The following is a 22,514-nucleotide window of genomic DNA, read 5'->3' on the forward strand; positions in this document are numbered from 1 at the left end:
TATTGCTATTGCTAGAACATCAAGCACTATATTGAAGAGGTATGGAGAGAGTGGACATCCTTGTTGTGTTCCTGATTTTAGTGGGATGGCTTTGAGTTTTTCTCCGTTTAATTTAATGTTAGCTGTTGGCTTGCTGTAAATAGCTTTTATTATATTTAGGTAGGACCCTTGTATCCCTATTCTCTCCAAGATCTTTATCATAAAGGGGTGTTGAATTTTGTTGAATGCTTTTTCAGCATCTAATGAAATGATCATATGGTTTTTTTCTTTCAGTTTATTTATATGGTGGATTACATTGATAGATTTGCGTATGTTGAACCAGCCCTGCATCTCTGGGATGAAGCCTACTTGATCATAATGGATAATTTTTCTGATGTGTTCTTGGATTCGGTTTGCCAGTATTTTATTGAGAATTTTTGCATTGATGTTCATAAGTGAGATAGGTCTGTAATTCTCCTTCTTGGTTGGGTCTTTGTGTGGTTTTGGTATCAGGGTAACTGTAGCTTCATAAAAGGAATTTGGCAATGACTCTTCTGTTTCTATATTGTGAAATACATTAAGGAGTATAGGTATTAGTTCTTCTTGGAAGTTCTGGTAGAATTCTGCATTGAAACCATCTGGTCCTGGGCTTTTTTTGGTAGGGAGATTTTTTATAACCGTTTCTAATTCTTTGCGAGTAACCGGTCTATTTAGATCATTCACCTGGTCTTGGTTTAGCTTTGGTATATGGTACTTATTTAAAAAAAAATGTCCATTTCTTTTGTATTTTCCAGTTTTGTGGCATACAGGCTTTTGTAGTAAGATCTAATGATTCTCTGAATTTCCTCTGTGTCTGTGGTTATGTCCCCCTTTTCATTTCTGATCTTATTTATTTGCGTGTTCTCTCTCTGTCGTTTAATTAGTTTGGATAGGGGTTTGTCGATCTTGTTGATTTTCTCCAAGAACCAGCTTTTTGTTTCACTGATTCTTTGGACTGTTTTTTGTGTTTCTATTTTGTTGATTTCAGCCCTCAGTTTTATTATTTCCAGTCTTCTACTTCTCCTGGGCGCGTCTGCTTCTTCTTTTTTTCTAGAGCTTTCAGGTGTGTTGTTAAGCCCCCAATGTATGCATTCTCCGTTTTCTTTAAGTGGGCACTTATTGCGATGAACTTTCCTCTTAGCACTGCTTTCATTGTGTCCCATAGGTTTGAGTATGTTGTCCCTTTATTTTCATTAAATTCAAGGAAGACTTTAATTTCTTTCTTGATTTCTTCCTTGACCCAGGTGTGGTTCAGTAGTTAACTGTTCAGTTTCCATGAGTTTGTCAGTTTTTGGGGGGTAGCATGGCCTTCTAACTTTTATCTGATAAGACACAGGTAGACACTGATATTTTTTTTGTATCTGTGGAGGTTTCCTTTGTTTCCGAGTATGTGGTCAATTTTTGAGAAGGTTCCATGAGCTGCAGAGAAGAAGGTGTATTCTTTCCTATTTGGGTGGAATGTTCTATAGATGTCTGTTAAGTCCATTTGCTTCATTACCTCCAATAATTCTCTTAATTCCCTATTAGGTTTCTGCCTGATTGACCTGTCCCTTGGAGAGAGAGGTGTGTTGAAGTCTCCTACTACTAGTGTGTGTGGTTTCATGTGTGCCTTGAGTTCTAGTAATATTTCTTTTACATAAGTAGGTGCTTTTATATTGGGGGCATAGATATTCAGGATTGAGACGTCATCCTGATGAATTGTTCCTGTTATGAGTATAAAGTGACCATCTCGGTCTCTTCTGATTGATTTTAGTTTGAAGTCAGTTTTGTTAGAAATTAGTATGGCCACACCTGCTTTTTTCTTAGGACCATTTGCTTGAAACACCTTTTCCCAACCCTTTACTCTGAGTAGGTGCCTGTCTTTGTGGTTGAGATGTGTTTCTTGCAAACAGCAGAATGTTGGATCCTGTTTTCGTATCCAATCTTTTAGCCTGTGCCTTTTTATAGGTGAATTGAGCCCATTAATATTAAGTGATATTAATGACCAGTGGTTGTTTACTCCGGTTATTCTTATTGCTTTTGGTAGTAGAGATAGTGTGTCTCCCTTCTTTGAGATGTGCTGGTGAAGGGTCACTAGATGCCTGGGTTATTGTAGGCAGTGTTGGCAGTGTTGGATTCCTTGGGTTGCGATTTTCCTTCTATTACTTTCTGTAGGGCTGGATTTGTGGCTACGTATTGTTTAAATTTGTTCTTATCCTGGAATGTCTTGTTTTCTCCATTGAAAATGAACGATAAACCACTGTGGAAGTCAGTGTTTCGGTTTCTCAGGAAATTCGGGATCAACTTACCCCTGGACCCAGCAATACCACTCTTGGGAATATACCCAAGAGATGCTTTATCAAATGACAAAAGCATTTGTTCAACTATGTTCATAGCAGTATTATTTGTAATAGCCAGAACCTGGAAACAACCTAGATGCCCTTCAATGGAAGAATGGATGGAGAAAGTATGGAATATATACACGCTAGAGTACTACGCTGCGGTAAAAAACAATGACTTCTCGAATTTTGCATGCAAATGGATGGAAATAGAAAACACTATCCTGAGTGAGGTGTCAGACCCAAAAAGATGAATATGGGATGTACTCACTCATAATTGGTTTCTAGCCATAAAGAAGGACCACGGAGTCTACAAGAGGTGAACCTAAAGAAGCTAAGTAAGAAGCTGAACCCAAGGAAAAACTTATAGTTGTCCTCTTGGCTAAGGGGAGTAGACCAAATTTCCGGGGAGAAAATGGGATCTTGGGGATGGGGTGGGATGGGGCTAAAGGGAGATGGGGAGAGAAAAGGTAGAAGGGAAGGAGGGGGGACCTGGGAAACAGGAGAATTGGGATAAAGGAAAGGTGGATAGGGGAGCACGGAACCACAATTCTTAGTTAAGGGAGCCAGTTTAGGGTGGGCAAGAGACTTGACCCTAGAGGGGCTCCCTAGTGCCCAAGATGAGGTTCCCAGTTAGTTCCTTGGGCAGCTGAGGATTGGGAACCTGAAATGACCCTATCCTAGAGCAATACTGACGAATATCTTGCATATCATCATAGAATCTTCATCTGGTGATGGATAGAGATAGAGACAGAGACCCACACAGGAGCACTGGACTGAGCTCCCAAGGTCCCAAGGAGGAGCAGAAGGAGGGAGAACATGAGCAAAGAATTCGGGACCACGAGGCGTGCATCCACCCACTGAGACAGTGGAGCTGATCTACGGGGTGCTCACCAAGGCCAGCTGGACTGTGACCAAAAAAGCATGGGATAAAGCCGGACTCTCTGAACATGGCCAACAATGAGGGCTGATGAGACACCAAGGACAATGGCAGGGGGTTTTGATCCTACTTAATGTGCTGGCTTTGTGGGAGCCTAGCCAGTTTGGATGTTCACCTTCCTAGATATGGACGGAGGGGGGAGGACCTAGGACTTACCACAGGGCAGGGAACCCGGACTGCTCTGTGGACTGGAGAGGGAGGGGGGGAGAGGAGTGGGGGGAGGGGGAGAAGGGTGGGAGGAGGGGCAGAAGGGTGGGAGGAGGGGAAGGGAAATGGGAGGCTGGGAGGAGGTGGAAACTTATTTTTTGTTTATGTTTTTTTTCTTCTTTTCGCAATAAAAAAAATTAAAAAAGAAAGAAAATGAACGATAGCTTGGCTGAGAATAGTAGTTTGGATTTGCATCCATGGTCTCTTAGCTTCTGCAGTACCTCTATCCAGGACCTTCTGGCTTTCATAATTTCCATAGAGAAGTCAGGTGTAAGTCTGATCGGTTTACCATTATAAGTTACTTGCCCTTTTTCCTTTGCAGCTCTTAATATTCTTTCTTTAACCTGTATATTTTATGTTTTGATTATTATATGGTGAGGGGATGTTTTTCTTTGATCCAGTCTGTTTGGTGTTCTGTATGCTTCTTGAATATTTAAATGAATATCTTTCTTTAAGTTGGGAAAATTTTCTTCCATAATTTTGTTGAAAATATTTTCTGGGCCTTTGAGCTGTGACTCTTTTCCTTCTTCTATTCCTATTATTCTTAGGTTAGGTTTTTTTATTGTGTCCCATATTTACTAAATGTTTTGTGTTGAGAATTTGTTGGCTTTGCTGTTTTCTTTGATCTGTTCGTTTATTTTCTCTATGGTGTCCTCAGCATCTGAGATTCTTTCTTCTAGCTCTTGTATTCTATTGATTATGCTTGTTTCTGTAGACTCTGCTCGTTGACCTAGATTTTCCATATCCAGCTGGTCCTCAGTTTGTATTTTCTTCCTTGCCTTCATTTCAGTTTTCAATTCTTGAACTGTTTCCATTACCTGTTTGATCATTTTTTCTTGGTTTCCCAGGGTATCATGTACGTATTTACTCATTTCTTCAAACTTTTTGTTATACTTCTCATCCATTTCTATAAGGGCATTTTTTACATGTGGTTTAAGGGACTCTATTGCCTTCATAAAGTCAATTTTTTCCACTTCTTCTGTGTTAGGTTTTTCAAATACTTCTGTTGTAAGATCATTGGGTTCTGGTGTTTTCATGTTGTTTTTCAGATTATTGGGTGAATTTTTGCCTTGGCGCCTGCCCATCTCCTCCTGTTGATCCTATCTAATGGGTCTTTTAAAAACCGGATCAGGTTTCCCTGCTGGCCAAGAGCTCTGCTTACAAAATGCCCTCGCTCTGTTTCCTGGTTCCTGCCGCAGGCCAAGAACCCTCTCACCCCTCTGAAGGATCTTCAGGACAGGACGAGTCTCCCCGTGTGCCAGTGACCTGGCCAACCAAAGGCCTACCTCTTTGATTTAATTGTAGTAGGGCGATCTCCTCTCCTTATTGCACGCCTGTTCCCGCCGCTTGGGTCTGCCGCCGCGCCAGTTCCCCAAAGCCTCTTCCTGGATGCGGTGTCGTGCAGCCTCTGTGTTTCTGGCCGCCGCGCCGCCTCTGTCTCTAGTTTCTTCTTAATCACTGCTAATTTCTCAATCAAAGAACATCAGTTTTCCCAGTAATGCAAAGTTTTCATTTCAATATTGTTGGTCTCTTGAGTTTCCAATCCCAAATTATCAGAACCACAGAATTTTAAATCAAAATAACAAATGGCCCTAATAGTCTTTAAACATCTCTCTGAAACTTTACAACCCATTCCTCTATCATTGCTCTGCTCTCAACATTCTTATCTCCCAAGCTCCCACAAAATGGTTCACTCTCAACACTCAATGGCTTTTCTAGCCCAAAGTTCCAAAGTCTTTCTACAGTTTTCCCCAAAATGACATAATCATGTTTGTCACAGCAATACCCCACTATCCTGGTCCTAGTTTGTCTTAGTGTTTCTGTTGCTGCCATGAAACACCATAACCTAAGTAAATTGGAGAGGTAAGGGTTTATATGACTTGTACTTCCACATCACAGTCCATCACTGAAGGAAGTCACACAAAATTATAAAAAAAAAAAGAGCAGGAACCTGGAGGCGAGAGCTGATGTAGAGATTATAGACAGTGCTTATGGCATGTTATTCTTGTGTATGCTGTCACAACTTTTGTGATGTTATATGTTTCTGATAGTGTCCAGAAAACGCTGCTCTCTTGTGTTTATCCACTGATTATGACTCTTACAATCGTTGAGAACCTCTTCTATGGTTATTCCTGAGTCTCGAGAGGAGGGGTGTGATGTAGATATCTCATTTAGGAATAAGCATTCCAGAGATTCCTATGTTCCACATATTGACAAGTTATGGGTCTTTGCATTAATTGTATTCTACTGCAGAACAAAGCATCTCTGGTGATACCTTAGAGAGACACTAAATCATTAGGAGTTAATTTGATACTCTTGATAAAGACACCTGCAAGTCTTTTTGCTAGGTAGGCATCCAAAGAGGAGTCCATGGCATGTATCTAGTCACTGCTTTCAACTCCAGAGTTGTTAGAATAGCACCAGATCCCCAGCAAGAGTGCGGATCTTGAATTTTATTCCTTAGCAATGCAAGCAGCACTGTATATTCTCTAGACTTGGGGATGATCTCTAGGTTACTGACCCATCACGAAAGATCTTCTAGAGCCCAGGCTATCATGCACATGAACATTGGAGGGTAAAAAAAAAAATGCAGGATTCATGATTCCACCATGTTGTCACACTCTCTTCTCTCTCCCTCCCTCCCCTCCCCTCTCTCTCTCTCACACACTCACACACACACACACACACACACACACACAGAGCTGGTCTTTCTAAATGAAGAAAACTCAAGAACGCCCGAAGTTTGGGAACTGATTTTATTATATAGCTTTAGATAGAAGCACGATATCTTTGGCAAGAGCTAAAGGAAAGTGCAGAAGTTTGGGAAAGCGTGACAGAGTCAGGTTCATGGCCAGTTGCAGCAAGTACAGCTGGTATCAAATACTAGGCCTGCCTGACAGTGCTGCAGGTATGTGATTCCATGGGAGCAGTGCCAATAGGCATTTCTGTCATCGGCCACGGGGTACAGGCCATCAGCTTTGCCAGCACAGAATCCACTGCCTTCAGAGCTTCCTCCAGAGCTCCCACTCCCACTCCCACTTCCAGTTACTGGAGGAGAAGTCACTGGCTCAGAAGGCTCAGTAGGCACATCAGGGGCTGTGCAACCTAAAATATACAAATAGAGAGAGTAGAGGGGTGGTCCTGCTATGGCTATGAACTTCACATCTAAGAAAAGAAAACTAGGTACATTATTGCCAGGAGGGGATGCAATTAGCTGAAGTCTCACACCTGAAGAGACTCAAAGACAATTACATATCAGGAATGAAGAAAAAAGTATGGATCCAGTCCCGATTTCTATTTTTCTCTCTTTTGCCATCTAAGGCATTCACGAATTAGCACAAAGAGATGGTTTTAAGATCTGAATATTAATACCTCAGAGAAAAAATCTAGAAACAGATAGAAAGATTGAGACATTCCCTGAGTTGTGGATTAATAAGAGTACTATTGGCATGACTTCCTGTTATTTCATCACAGGAACCTAAGCAAGACATTGAATAACACATACACACATACACACACACACACACACACACACACACACACACACTCATTAAAGGACACATACCGATTTGTATGCTAAAGATAAGCACAATTTCTGCAGACTCTTACAAACCTTGAAGTCCTAAATAAATTTTCCAGATCTCCTGAATAAATTGGGAGCAGGGGGACCATGGGAGAGGGTTGACAGGGAAGGGAGAGGCAAGGAGGAGAGCAGAGAAAATGTATAGCTCAATAAAAGAAAATAAAAATTGTTCCCACACACACCAAAGTTAGGCTGGTTTCCCAAAATTCCACTAGAAGTTGAGATTTGGGAAAGGTTGCCTGGGCAAGAACAAGGGAATGGAATGGGAAGAATATACCCCATGCAATGGGGGTGAGCATGCCAAGCCTGCCTTTATAATGATAAAGGGATATTAGAAACACACCATCTGCATACTCCGGTCGTCACTTACTTGTGGACACACCGAGGGCCTTATTCAGAGTAGAGGTCAGAGGGAATTTGCCCTGATCACAGAAAGAGCCAGTGAAGTCATCAAGATCAATGGCCCAGATCATGGCACCTCCAAAATTGTTCTGCTTAAGCCACTGAGTCTGTTTAAAGATCGAATATGTAAGGTTAATTTGATTTCCTGAGCCTTGGTGCTGTGATGTCAGCAAATCCAAGGAGCTGACCTTACCTTGACATCGAAGCTCCTAACATTGTCATAGCCAACCCACTCATTGCCTTTATAGGCATAGGGCACTTCCTGAGGGGCATCCCAGACCTCAGTGGCTCCATTTTTCAGGAAGGTGCAAATCTTTAAAAATCAAGAGATTTCAACCGTTCACATGTTAACTTCATGAAAGAGAGAAAACATTGATTTCTTTCTTTTCTATATCTTCAGTTGGGGCTACCTCAACTTTATGATTCAGTTTTGTTTGTGGTTTAAAAAATGAGTTGTTTTCATCATGGCAGTGGTGGCAATGGACGCAGGACATGTACTTGCTCAGTACAGACTATCACTGGGCTACATCACACCCCTATTCTTCACTTTTTAAGGTAGACTCTGTCTATGCTTTGCTTTGGACATAGGACTGCTTCAACTTCCTAAATGTTCAGATTAAATGAATGACCAAAAGGCTTGGAATATTTTTTATAAAAAGTCATTCTACAACATCTTACTACTTTGCTTTGTCCTATGCTACTAGAAATTATATCCAGGGCTGTTGCATTCTAGGTAAATAGTGTACACTCTCAGATGGAGTTATTTATCAAGTTCTTACATTTTACCCATATTTTAGTACTAGAATATTGGAATCTATAGTAGAATGAGAAATACGTTCATTTGGTTTCTTTCTATGCTAATGTAACTGTTCTTGGTAGCATGATCTTTTGCTTGACGAAATATTTGGATTAAATTTAGAAGCTTGTTATCCAAATATATGGCACCAGGAGTGATCTGTTTACTACAGGTAGGTAATAGGCAAAATGAACTTTCAGATCCAGGAGATCATAAACTGAAGGCTATGTACAATGTTGGGTGTGAAATTCACAGAGCACTAGACAGCCAATCTACTGACCTCGTAGTAGGCCCAGAACCCAGCCTCTCTGGTATAGGGTCCAGCAGGGCCAGCACCAGAGGTAGGGGCACCAATTCCATTATTGGAGGGGTTGCTCAGAAGAAAACTGTGTCCATATTCTGGGAATCCAACAATGAGCTTCTCAGCTGGTGCTCCATTGTTCTTCCAGTAATTCATGGCATAATCCTGTAATGGCAGTAAAGAGGCAATGGTCAGTATTTAATTATATTAGTTCCCTGTTTTAGCAGGCAAATTATAAGATGTTCATAACCAATGGATTATTCCTTGATATTTTCTTTTCAAAAACTTTTGATGAAGTTATAGTTCATGAAATATGATATGGCCAGTAACTTAAGAAGATCTTTATCTAATTTGGACAGTTGCTGAATTTGGGTAAATTGGAGGCCTTATTTCCATATGGTTTACTTTACCCCTAGTCTGCATTCCTGTAGGGTCTTACCACATTGAGGTAAGCATTGTTGCCAGTGTCAGTAGGGTCTTTGTAGAGGGGACTGTTCTCTCCTGTGTAGCCATCCCAGGAGCCATGAAGGTCATATGTCATGACATGGATTTGATCTAGGTACCTGATAAGTAGTAAGATTTAAACGTATTTAAACGTTTCTGACAAGTGTTTATCACATCTCTGCCAACAAAGACACCTATTCCAAAGCAAATTCACGAACAAGGTCTTTGAGTGCAAGACATTTCTAGCATAACCACAGTGCTTTAATTTTTCCTGCAGAAGTTTAGAATAAGTACATCACTCACTGGGAAAGTTCACGGATCTCATAGCCAGCCTCAATGGTGGAAACGCCAGCAGCTACAGCCGCAGTTATCAACAACCTGGGCTTGTTGTTCTCATTAGCCTCCTTCTCAAAAGCTTCACGAATCTCCTGTAGAACAAGGCAAGCATATTTGAAGTTAGTTTCAGAGATGTACATATAATGAATCCATGTTTTCACAGCGTCTTTCTTCTCTAAAGTGCTTTCATCTATTTTGTCTGATTTAGTCTATCAATATCTTAATAATTTCAATAGTATAGGTAACATTAATTTTAAAAATTACAGCTATGCAATATGCATGACAGCTGAAAATTTTCTGAAGCTACACTGTCATTGGTGCCGTTTATCTAGTTTCCAGCAGTATAGAAAGTTGCTTCCATTCACCTTACAACACCAATATATCATTCAATAGTGTACTGAATTAGCAAGTGGGGAAGGTGGCAAAGTCTGGGTGACAGGTCCAACTCAGTGACAGATGTTAGTTCACCTGCATTCTGTAGGACTCTCATGTATTTGGAACACTAAATTGAGCTCTGATAATGGCATTTGCATCACCAGAGGGCATTCCAGGGATACCTCTGAACATTGCTGTGTAGGTTATAGTTTAAAAAATGAAATATTTTACTAGAAGAAGAATATAAGCAGATTGTTTTGTCTGTCTTCAAATGGTAAATACAGATATTGTAATGTCTGTGGTTTTATTCTATGTCACTTCATTGAACAGAACTGCAGTCAATGATTATATGATATAATTTACAGTGGTCATGTTTTGGCTAAGAAAAGATTGCCATTTCTGATCTTTGGAGCTATTCAACAAAGACTAAAGTGAGCCTGTGGAAATATCTCAGTGGATGAAGTGCATACCAGGCAGGCAGAAGGACCTGGGTTCAAGAGCTCAATTCCCACGGAAAGCACATAAAATGTTTAAGCAAGAGAAAGTGGCATATTTTTGTTAATCTTGGTGCTGATGAAACTGAGAGAGAAAGATCCTAGGGTTCACTGGCCAGCTGGCCTGTGCCAATTATTATTTTTAGGATCCTGAGAAACTGACTCAAAAATCAAAGTGGACAATGTCTGTGGAATGACACCCCACATACATGTACCATATACATACACACACATAAAATGTTCATGTTCACATATGTGAGTCCAAGCACATGTGACAACCACAGTTGCCAGTCTCACCTTATACCTTCCCTGAGGCAGTTCATTTTGTTCTTTGCTACTGTGCTTGCCAGACTAGCTCGTCCACACGCTTCCAGGGATGCTCCTGTCTCTCCCTCCCATCTCTATAGGAACCCTAGATTGCGGATGTGCATTGCTGCATTTGGCCTAATGTGGGCGCTAGAAACTTGAACTCAGGTTCTCATGCCTGGACAAAAAAAAACATTACCTACCAAAGCGTCTCACTAGTTTAAAATTGAAGTTATTATGAAGCCAGTTGATGATCTGATTGTAAACAGATGTTATCCTATCCCAACTGATTAATACCAAATAACCAAACCAAATGATTAATATTATTCAAAAGTGCTCAGACAACAGCTCAGTCTTGTTACTAACTGTTACACTTAAATTAATCAATAACTCTTCTCTCTGTTTAGCCAAGTGGCTTGGTCCCTTTTCTTGGTTCAACGTTCTCATCTTGCTTATCTCGGGTGGATTTCTGTGTCTGACCTTCCTCTTCCCAAAATTCACTAGTCTGACTCTTACACTTCCTGCCCAGATATCAGCCAACCAGCTTTTGATTAGCAAATGAGAGCAATAGTGTAGAAAAGGTTTGTTTGGCAACACCTGACGCATGAATTGATGAAGAAAATAATTTACATTATTATCTGAAACCCATGTTATGGTGAGGTCACTGAAAGGTCAGAAAATGTACAGCTTAATTTCACAAGTTTGGTTCATAAATTTCAAAAAAAGAAACCTTCATCTGGTAATGGATGGAGATAGAGACAGAGACCCACACTGGAGCACTGGACTGAGCTCCCAAGGTCCCAATGAGGAGCAGAAGGAGGGAGAACATGAGCAAAGAAGACGGGACCACGAGGGGCGCACCCACCCACTGAGACAAGGGGGCTGATCTAGTGGGAGCTCACCAAGGCCAGCTGGACTGTGACTGAAAAAGCATGGGATAAAACTGGACTCTCTGAACATGGCGAACAATGAGGGCTGATGAGAAGCCAAGGACAATGGCACAGAGTTTTGATCTTACTTAATGTGCTGGCTTTGTGGGAGCCTAGCCAGTATGGATGTTCACCTTCCTAGATATAGACGGAGGGGGGAGGACCTAGAACTTACCACAGGGCAGGGAACCCTGACTGCTCTTTGGACTGGAGAGGGATGGGTAGAGGAGTGGGGGAGGGGGAGAAGGGTGGGGGATAGGGAGAAGGCTGGGAGGACGGGGAGGGAAATGGGAGGCTGGGAGGAGGCGGAAACTTGTTTTTTTTTCCTTTTCTCAATAAATATATATATATATATAAAATTAAAAAAAAACCTTGTCTCCAGCCAAACTGTTAACTAGAAGTGCCAAATAAAACCACAATACTACCTCACCTTAGACTGCCTACGATGAAACTGATCAACCAAGACTACCTTAACTTTTGTGTCCCTCAATTATACAGGCTTGATTTTCCTGGAAGAGATTGTATGACAGGAAAGGATGTGTTTAGTAGGTGCGTAGTCAGGACTTCACTCATTTACATGATGGAAACTACACACCCAGAAGGTGCATGCTAAGATATTCACTCTTGAACATCAAATACAGAAACAACTCCAATATGCATCCTACTTTGCTATACTGTTTTTAAACCTCTAATCACTGCTTCCACTCCCAATGTACAAAAATAAAAACAACAAAAACAAATAAAAACAGGTTTTCTTATTACTGTGGTGTAAAGAGTCAATTTATTAACTACCAATTTCTTTCCCAATTTGACAAACATAATAACTATTGCTTTACCATTCCATTTATTTTTCCTTAGCAATTATATACATTTGCTGATGAGCTCAGTAGTGTTTTTTATTGTGACCTCTAGATTGGTATTTATTCAATTATTTGTGGTTATTCCAGATGTGACATATGCATATTCAAAGCTAAATAAAACAACCTTATTATTTTCCCTAGCTATACCAGCTCCACTAAAGTAAAATTAGTCTTCCAAATCAGAAAACTAGGAATCCTTTCTACTTCAAACCCAATTCTTACTGATATTTGTTTTTTTTATAGATCTCTGTCTAGTCTCTTCTTCCACCAGTCTTAAGGCCACTAGGGGGACCTTGGTCACCTTTTGCTTCACTTACTTCTTTTGAACTCCTGCTTTATCCTGCCTCAGCACTCCCAATTCATGAGTCATAGTTAATCCAAAAATAACCATTCCAAAATTCCAAGTCTTGTCATATTTATTGGTCATGAAATCTTTCAAAGATCTACGTTGTCCTTAGGTGAGTTCAGAATTCTTTAACTTGATATAAAAGTCTCCACATGATCTGATTCTTGCCACCTATTTGTTCTCACAGGCTTGAAACTCGTTCCCCACTTGCACACACAAATCTGTCTTCTCTTGTGTGATTTCTACCCTCACTGAATTGGAGAACACCAAGTTCTCTCAATGAAGTCCAACATCACTTTACCTACAATGCTCCTTGTGTCTTTGCACAACAGCAGAATCAGGTAACTCCTCATTTGGTTTTGGAGTCTGTAGACCGTTATTACATCAGTATTTATCAAAACGTGCTAGAGTTATTGCTTATGTTTCATTCCTCAGATATGTGTTCTATAAAGTCAAGATTCTGCCTTATCCTTGGTTTTGGCTTTTACCAAATAACTTACACAGAGCTAAATTCCTCAATAACAGTAGATAGTTTTGAGCAATGGCTCAGTGACAGACAGCACAGGTATTAGTGACACTTACTAGCTCTGTGACAGTCAATATACTTACATATTTTCAGTGCCTAAGTTGCTTATCTGTAAAATGAGGACCCTAGTGCTTAGCAAACCTACATAATAGAGTAAATGTTAAGATGAAATGAATTGTTCTGAAAACAGTATATAGAGTAATGTCCAAGACATAGTTTGTTCAAGGAGTGTATGGTATCTAAGTACCCTTACTATGCTAAAATTCCATAATTATCAAGTCATATTTGGTTCTACTATGCAAGCACTCATTGTCCTTGGGAAAAATAGGCTTTGAATTATGGGGATACCACCTCTTCCCATTTTTCTCACCTTCACCAGGACAGTGAAGAGATGCTTATCACCAGAAGGGCTTCCACGAGAGCCTGGGTATTCCCAGTCCAGATCCAGTCCATCAAACCCATACTGTCGCAGGAATTTGATGGCTGAAGTGATGAAGGTGTTGCGGTTTTGGGAAGTAGAGACCATGGTAGTGAAGCTGAGACAAACCAAAATAAGGCAGAATAAGATCTTGACATTTTTTTATGTATCAGAATAAAAACAGTTTGCAGTTCAATTTCTTCCTCACTGTCCTTACCCAAAACCTGATTGAGAATTAAAGTACATTCCAGGGTTCTCTCTTTGCAATTATTACTCTTGCCAGTCACAGTACCTCAGAATCCACATTATCCTATCATTCATCCCCACTCCCAACTTAGATGGGGTTTTTTTTTGGGAAATTGCCTTGTTGTTTTTCATGCCTAACTAACTTAGTTCACAGACAACTCTGTATCTTCAAATACACTCCAAGTTCATGTGTATTCAAGTAAGTCTTGTTGGTATACCTGTCAGGAAGACGGACAATAGACATACACAACCTTCATCAGTCCTTGTGCTTTTTATATACTTTATGAAGAGGCTTCTTTAGAAGCAAGCAACTAAAACTCAGAGGATGGCATCCCAAAGCATCCATCAAAATTTATCCCTAGGAAAGTCACAATAGACATCCTAAAATTTTCCAATAAGAATTATGACTTTTTATGGTACTTTATTAAGTTAGACCTTAATTTAATGGAGGTCCTTAATATCCATCAGGAGTTTTGAAATCTAAAAGGCTTGAAATACATGACTTTTAATGAACACTTGCTTTTCTAAAGAGAACTTACGGGCCAGATCCAAAGTTCCAGCCTCCAATGGCCAAGAGGGTTTTCAATTTGCTATTCCTTTAAAGCAAGAAAAAAAACAGAGAAATGTTTAAATTCATGCGTCCTGCCATTTAAAACAGCATTGCTGTTTATAGTATTGTGTCTGCTGAAACTATGAAGGGCTGGTGTCATACTGTCTGCTGAAGATTTATTTGAGGCATTTTCTTCCACCACTAAAACTTTATTATCACCATAAATGAGGTCAGAGCCACTTGGAGAAATCAGATTTATACAACTCTTCAGTCTTATTGTCTTGTACTAACAGTATTTGTACTACATATAACTTAAAAGCATAATTACCTCCTTGCTGTTTTATCAGATAAAGTGTTGAATAATGCTAAAGTGTAATTACTTTAGTATACACTATAATAATTAGTATAAGTTAATTGACTTGACTTTACAAACAGATGGGAATGGTGGTAATGAAATGACTGTATCATAAGAATTAAGTGCAAGGATTGTGAGAGGACATGAAAACTCTAGGTTTATTTTCCTTTCCCCTAAGTTTCTGACAATATTACTTTAGGACAATGGTTCTCAACCTTCCTGATGCTGTTACACTTTAATACAGTTCCTCATGTTGGGGTGATGCCCAAACATAAAATTATTTCATTGCTATTTCATAGCTGTAGTATCGCTATTACAAACTGTAATAAAAATATCTTATATTTCTAATTGCTTCAAGAATGTTCCTCCATTGATGGTGGGAGTGAAAACTTGTACAACTACTTTGGGAAACAGTATGGGGGTTTCTCAGAATATAAGGAAATAATCTATCTCAAGACCCAGCAATACCGTTGTTTGGTATATACCCAAAGGATGCTCAACCATACCACAAGAACATGTGATCAACTGTGTTCAAAGCAGCACTACTCATAATAACCAGAACCTGTAAACAACCTAGCTACTCCTCAACTGAAGAATGGATAAAGAAGATGTGTTACATTTACACAATGGAGTACTGCACAAAAGTAAAAAATAATGACATCTTGAAATTTGCGGGCAAATGGGTGGATCTAGAAAAAGTCCTATTGAGTGAGGTAAACCAAGCCCAGAAAAGCAAATATAATATGCACTCACTAAATAAGTGGTTTTTAGACAGAAAGCAAAGAAAAAACCAGCCTATAGTCTACAACCCCAGAGAATCTAAACAACAAAAGGGACAACCAAGAGAGACATTCAAGGATCTGTATAGGAAGGAGAAAATGGCAACATCTCCTGAATAACTTCGTGGCTTGGAGGTCAGGGGAGAGGGTAGAGGTGGGGGAAAAAGTGAAGGGAGTGAAGAAAAATGTATAGCTCAAGAAAAACAATGAAAAGGAAAAGTTAACAAGCCAAGAGCCATGTGGCAACAAGCAAATGGGTAGAAATGGGTTAATTTAAGTTCTAGGAGCTAGTTAGAAACCAGCCTAAGCTATTAACTGAGCTTTCATAATTAAGAAAGTCTCCATGTTCTGCATTATGACCTGACTGGTAGGAGAGAAAAAGTCCCAACTACACAGTTAGAATGGGGAGGGGAATTTAGGGTTGTTGAGTGGAAACCTAATAAAATGGAAATGTCCTCAAATCTATAAAGGTGACCCTCATGAGGATTACTAATAATGGGAGATATGATATCTCAACTATTCACCACTTTTAGCCAGGTAAGCTATTCAGTTGTAGGACTGGTTACATTTAATTGAGTTGTTGGCCAAGGGCATCCTTTGGAAATCCCCCAAAACACCCAGGATGTTGCTAAAACTAAAGGCCACTCTCCACATACTGACAATGGGGACCCATTGCCAAGGAAAACATCCATACATCTCATTGAACATGGAGAAGCTAAGCTGGTGCCCACATGTAGCCTTCAAACCTGTGTCCTAGTCTCTTTGGTGTGGGAAAGTACTTTGCAACCTACTGAAACACAAACATGGACACCAACCCAGGCACAAAATCTTCAACCTACGATCTGTCCTGCTACAAAATACGCTACTACAATGGTGGCACAGAACTACTATGAGAAGCCAACCAATGTCTGATTTGACCTTAGGCCTACTCCACAAAAGGAACTCATGCCTGACATTCTATTGTAGTCAAGAATGAGCAAAGGGATAACCCAAAGAACTAGGGTAAAGCAAAACACTACTGATCTATAAAGAAATAAATACAAATAAAATGACTCCCAATAGTATTCTGCTATAGTCATAGACCTTATCCAATCATCATCAAAAAGACTTCTTCTGACAGCAGATGGGAACAGAGTCAGAGACCCACAGTCAGACATTATAAACTGAGAGGTCTACATCAAGTCCCTCCCCTCTGAGCTCAGGGAATCCTGCCAAATGAGAAGCAGATACATTTTGCTTTGTTTTGTTTTTTAAACAGAGTTTTTTTCTGTGTAGCTTTGGCTATCCTGTATTCATTCTGTATTCCATGCTGGTCTTGAATTCACAGACATCTGCCTGAACCTGACTGTTGACTGCTGGGATTAAAGACATGTGCCACCACCACCAGGCTGGCAGAAAGGTCCTAAGATGAAGAGGAGATAGAGTACACCAGAAGACCAAGAACTTCTGAATCAACTAAACAAGTATATATAAGCTCATGGTCTACAGTGGCCAAGAACAAGTTTTCTTCATACATATTATAACTATTAGTTTAGTATATTATGGTACTCCTCACTGTGAAAGCAAGTGGAGCTGTGATTCTTGAGACTGTGCTTCATAATCTTTTTCTACTGTTGGTTTTCCATGTCCAACTTCAATATGGTAGTTTTATCTTATTCTTATCATGTTCAATTATTATTTTTAGAAGTCTTTTCTTTCCTAATGAAAGACAGAAAGGGAGTACTCTTTCAGGAAAGGGAAGTAGGAAAGAATGGGAGAAAAGGAAGGGGAAACTGTAATCTTGATATGTTGTATGATAAGAGAATCTATCTTCAATAAAAGAAAAATATCTTTATATATAATACGTAATCTAATATATATATAAATATATAATCTCTATAGTAATAGGTTTCCATATGATTTGTCAAAAAGCCTTTAATGTAGATTGACACTCCCCTTATTCTCTCCTTTATTCAGCCCACCATCCCCTCCACGACTTAGTCTTCCTATTCTATTTTCCTTTTATCTCTTTATAAAACTATATTTTGTTTTCTGTTTTGGAAGAGTGTATCCTCCTGCCTGATCCCTTTTTAATTACATAACCTCTTTAGCTATTCAGATGAAGCACACATACGCAAAGCTTAAAGTCAAACATCCACATATATGAAAAAACATGTGATGATTATCCTTTGGGTCTGGGTTACCTAGCTCAGGATGATAGTTCCTAACTCCATCCATTTACATGCAAATTTCATTTTTCTTGACAGTTGAATAATACTATCTTGTATAAATGTGTCATGTTTTCATTATCTACTCAACAGCTGATGGACAATTAATCTGTTTCCCATTTCTGGTCATTATGAATAGAACATCAGTGACCATGGATAAGCAAGTATCTCTATAGTAAGATGGAGAATTCATTGAGTATATACCCATGAGTGATGGACTGGATCTTGAAGTAGATTGATTTTTCAGCTTAACGAAGAGGAGAAAATATCTGCAAACTATTTATCTTGCTAGGAATGCTATCCCAAATATATGAAGAACTCATCTCAATTTCAAGGAAAAAACCTAATTGTGAAAGAGAGAAGACCTTGAATAGATTTTTCAAATAATAATTTAAATGTCCTAAAGATATATAAAAATAGTTGGCCCATTACTCTTCAGGAAAAAATGTAAACTGAAACATTATTGAGAGTGGATTTTATCAAAAACAAAATAGATAAGCCATATTGTCAATGATAGCACTTCAATATTCATTGTAGCATTATTATTAGTTATTTAAGGTACAAAATCACTGCAAATGTCTAGAAAAGAATGAAACTTTAGAAACCATGTGCTATAATATGCAATTAAATATGTTATACAATCTTTAAAAGAATAAAATCTGCCATTTTGAACAAAATTTTTAATTTTGAAGACATGTTAGCTGAAATTAAAAATTAAAGACATAGATTAACAAATAATACAAGATCTCACTTATAATCAGAATCTAAAATATTTGAACTCAGAAAAGTAGATGGCAGAATTTTATTTTTTGCATTGAAAATAGATTTCTTTTCATACAATACACCCTGATTATTATTTCTCCCCCCTCAAAAACTCTTACTCTTTCACCTTTACTCTTCTCTCTGTATTCATTCCATTCTTTACTATTATTAGAAAACAATAGGCTTCTAAAAGATAGCTAAACATGAAAAAATATAATAAAATGAAGCAAAAATGAACATATTAAAGTTATAATGTTTAAGCAGAGAAAGAAAGGATTAAAGAGATGTAGGTCAGCAATACAAACTTTGAATCAGATAGAATGAGTTCAGAGCTTATCTCTTCAAAATAGGGCCTTCAATTCATAGCATTGTATCATATTTTGAAAACCATTTGTATCAACAAGAAAGCAAAAGAACCTGTCGATCCACAGGTTCTTGGTCCTGACAGTAATGCCTTTATGAGTTTTATTATGTGCACCAAGCCATAAATCAAACAGGGAAATATCACAGAAGAGAATGTAGAAAGAAGCAGAGACAGTGGACTACAATATGTTGTTTTCCAGAAACAACAGACAAGTTGCACATATGAATACACTTCACTGCAGGTGGAACACCCTGCACAAGACATCCAAGATCTCAAGCCAGACTAAATACCATCATGGAAAAAGAGGGTGGGCATAAGGTCGCATCTCTAGTGAAGCACTGGTGCCAAATGATAGGTTCTGGGAGAGTTGTGGGACTCCTTATGAGCAAACAAATTTCCAATGGATTCCCACACACTCAAAAATATATGAACTTAGACTAAGTTTAAAACAAAGATGAGGACACTAAAGTTGTATAGGTAGAGAAAGAGAGAGCATCTGAGCAGGATTGAGAAGGGAGTGATGTGATTGGAATACATTATACGAATTCTCAAAATTTATTTTGAAATAAGTAAAATGTGGTAGATAAATAGATACATAGATACATAGATAGATACATAGATAGATACATAGATGATAAACATTGACTTGTTACAGTCAGTTTTGAGGAATATCTTCAAAGAAACTGGAACTTGGCAACAACTGGACCAAATGATTCTAATTAAGATATTTACCCCTTTCTTTTACCTGTTTTTGAGGCCATTGAAAGCTTTGTAGAACTCTACATCATTCCATTCTATGGTGGTGATCTCATTGTTCTGCATCCCAGCAAAAGCATAGATCAGGTGAGTACACAGGCAAGGGTCGATGTTATCAGGTGTGAAACGCCCAAGGCCTGGCCGATACTGGGCCCAGTTGGAGAAGTAGCATACCAGTTTGTAGGCAGACCCTGTGGTGGTTAAAAATAAGGATGATGGTCCAGTATAGATATCACTGAACTATGATGAAAATTTGTGCTTTGCTTATGCCCCACCCACCCACCTCATAAGCCTGATCTCCAGCTGGAGGTGACTAGTTGAACACTCCTGCAGATGAGTTAAGAAATTGTATATATTCTCTTTGAGAGTTTGGAGAATCTTAGACTTCTTCTACGATAGAATACTCATAGTTCTTCAAGTCCAGTGGTCCCATGAAGCTCAGTGAAGGATAATTTGAGAACCCTTAGGTGATCGAGCTATAGAGGATGGTAATAATGACTGAGCTAAAAGTCTACTCTTACACAAAACAAACCCATCTCTCTCTTTCTATTATGTTATATCTCTTGTTTTATTTCCCAAATAGAGTAACAATGGGGTGATGCTGGATATTTGTACACTGTCTGAAGATGTGTCACTGTGATTGTATTAATAAAAAATCTGAGTGGCCAAAAACTAGACAGGAAAGGAAAGGCAGGAATTCTAAGCAGAAGGAGAAACTCAGGCAGTTAGAATCTGCCTGCAAAAGTGACGCCAGTGAGTTAAAGAATAGGTCAGGCATACAGAAGGGGAGACAGGCATATATATGGAGACAGGCCATATAGTAGAATGTAGACCACTAAAAACAGGTTAATTATAGTCATAGAGTTAGTTGGTAATAAGCCTAAGCTAAAAGCCAGGCTCCCATAATTAATAATAAGTCTCAGTGTCAATATTGAAGAGCTGGTGGTCCCACAAAGACAGAAGTCTGACTTTACCTGGGTGTATTTTTAATTATATTAATCAGACGATTGTTTTATGTAAATTTGGGTGTTTGAGTTTTATGGTATCTAATCATTTTGTAGCCAATAAAACATGGAATTATGACTTACCCAGATAAGCATTCAGCAGAAGGGCCAGACCTAGTGAGAGAAAATACACATTTGTTCTGAACCAGATCTTTGAATCCTCTCAAATATAACTCTAGAGACTTATGGTTCATCTGGTTTGCCATGTGTTGTGACTTGTGTAAAAGAGCAATCTTTTCAGTAAACATTCTTTGATCTACAGTTTACCAGTTGATCAAAAATACCCTGTACCTTTTTCTCCATTCTGGGTCATAACTTTTGTAAGTATGAAATCTACTATCTACAAAGCAGGGCTGACTGAAATTGCTCCAAATTCACTGCACTCAGTGACTGTGCATCAGATGTGTCTCATTTCCAGAGCTGATATGAGCTCAGGACTTCAACAGATAAGACATCCTCCAAAGCAGTGAGTCGAGCAGCAGGAATATGTTAGAAGCATCTTCAGAGAAGTTTTCCTAGAGAATGTATGATGCAAGCCTCCAGAAGCTGCTCCTTGGCTTCAATAGAGCATTTTCTTTTAGGCATCATCTCACTCTACAGCCCAATCTGGCCTTGACATGGAGAACCTCCTGCCTGCGTCACCTGAGTACTGGAACCACAAGCTTGAACACTGTCAAGAGAAGTGGGCCGCTGCTTCTTTTATACATTGGGTTTCAGTATCCCTTTGACACAAAGCAAGGCTACAGACTCACCAGCAAAAAGAATGAACTTGGCCATGGTGCCTACAGTACTGGTCAAGCAGGTCATGAATGGCTTTTTATACCATCTGAGTGCCTACTTATCACAAGGGTTTCTCAATGGACAGTGTTTATCCAAGGTATGTACGTGACTAATCATTATATTCAAAAATCTCCTCATCAGATTTGGTTGCTTACTTCTGTCATCAATGTCATCACCTTTCCTTCCTTGTGTCAAATAAATAGCACCATGTCTCCTTAGGAAGGGCATGTGGAAGATCCATTAAATGTGACCTTTAGACTTAATATCTTTTTTGGCACTTCCCTGTGTGGACAAACACCTGTTCATATACTGAAGTTAAGTTTCATTTTGTGGACATTTTGTACCTGGCACTAAAGAAGGATCTTATTGCAAAGTAAACACTGAAAATCTTTGGGAATTATTGCTGTTTTTAAAATCTCTATTCTATGGAGCTTCCCACATGTAAAATGTACCGTAAGTGCCTAAAGAACTATCCCTCATTTAGGGATGCTTCCTAAATATTCTACCCATATCTGTTCTTAGGACTAACTTCAAGTTATAATTACAAAGATAATTGGTGTAAGACTCTAGGAATTCAAAATGAATTCTGATTTACCAATCTTAGTCAATTTCTTCATATATATATGCAGTTTGACACCATTTTCATTTTGCAAAACACTATAAATATGTTCTCCAAGTTTTTGAGTAAGTATATATGAAGCACTAGACATAAATTCCCTTCAAAAAACAGCCGTTATATCCAACCACAAAGCTTTTGGTTACCCCCATATCAGTTATTTCACTACTCTACCAATAAGAGCATCTTGCCTGACAGATCAGTATTATAGTGCACATTATTTACTGCCTTGTAAAATGATTGATTCTTCTTCACCCGAAGCCTGCAGAGCACCTTCCACAACATGAAATATGAAAGCTTTCACGAGTTTCAACTTGATTTTTCCATTGTAACATGAGGGGCCGGCTTGTTGTGGTTTTTGTCCTGCCCATTTCCCACAGCCAGTAAGCCTCAAGGAGTCACACAGAAGTCTACATTATATATAAACTGATTGACCCATTAGCTCAGGCTTCTTATTAGCTTTTGTAACTTATATTAACCCATTATTCTTATCTAT

General features: G+C 39.0%; 1 protein-coding gene across 1 annotated transcript; it reads right to left on the reverse strand.

Moving 5' to 3' along the window:
- Nucleotides 1-6,225: 6,225 nt before the first annotated feature.
- On the reverse strand, nt 6,226-21,477 carry LOC121446195 (acidic mammalian chitinase). The gene is made up of 11 exons (XM_041648673.1): nt 21,375-21,477; nt 20,707-20,736; nt 19,608-19,809; nt 14,385-14,441; nt 13,552-13,717; nt 9,313-9,437; nt 9,005-9,128; nt 8,545-8,730; nt 7,662-7,781; nt 7,437-7,575; nt 6,226-6,588 (listed from the first exon to the last, which is right to left on the reverse strand). The coding sequence occupies exons 1-11, from the start codon at nt 21,427-21,429 to the stop codon at nt 6,329-6,331; spliced, it is 1,464 nt and encodes a 487-aa protein (XP_041504607.1). The 5' UTR covers nt 21,430-21,477; the 3' UTR covers nt 6,226-6,328.
- Between the last annotated feature and the right edge of the window lie 1,037 nt (nt 21,478-22,514).

This window comes from Microtus oregoni, unplaced genomic scaffold (genome assembly GCF_018167655.1).
Source record: "Microtus oregoni isolate MIOR12 unplaced genomic scaffold, Mior012 000000F_ref0000247, whole genome shotgun sequence".
Classification (NCBI taxonomy): domain Eukaryota; kingdom Metazoa; phylum Chordata; class Mammalia; order Rodentia; family Cricetidae; genus Microtus; species Microtus oregoni.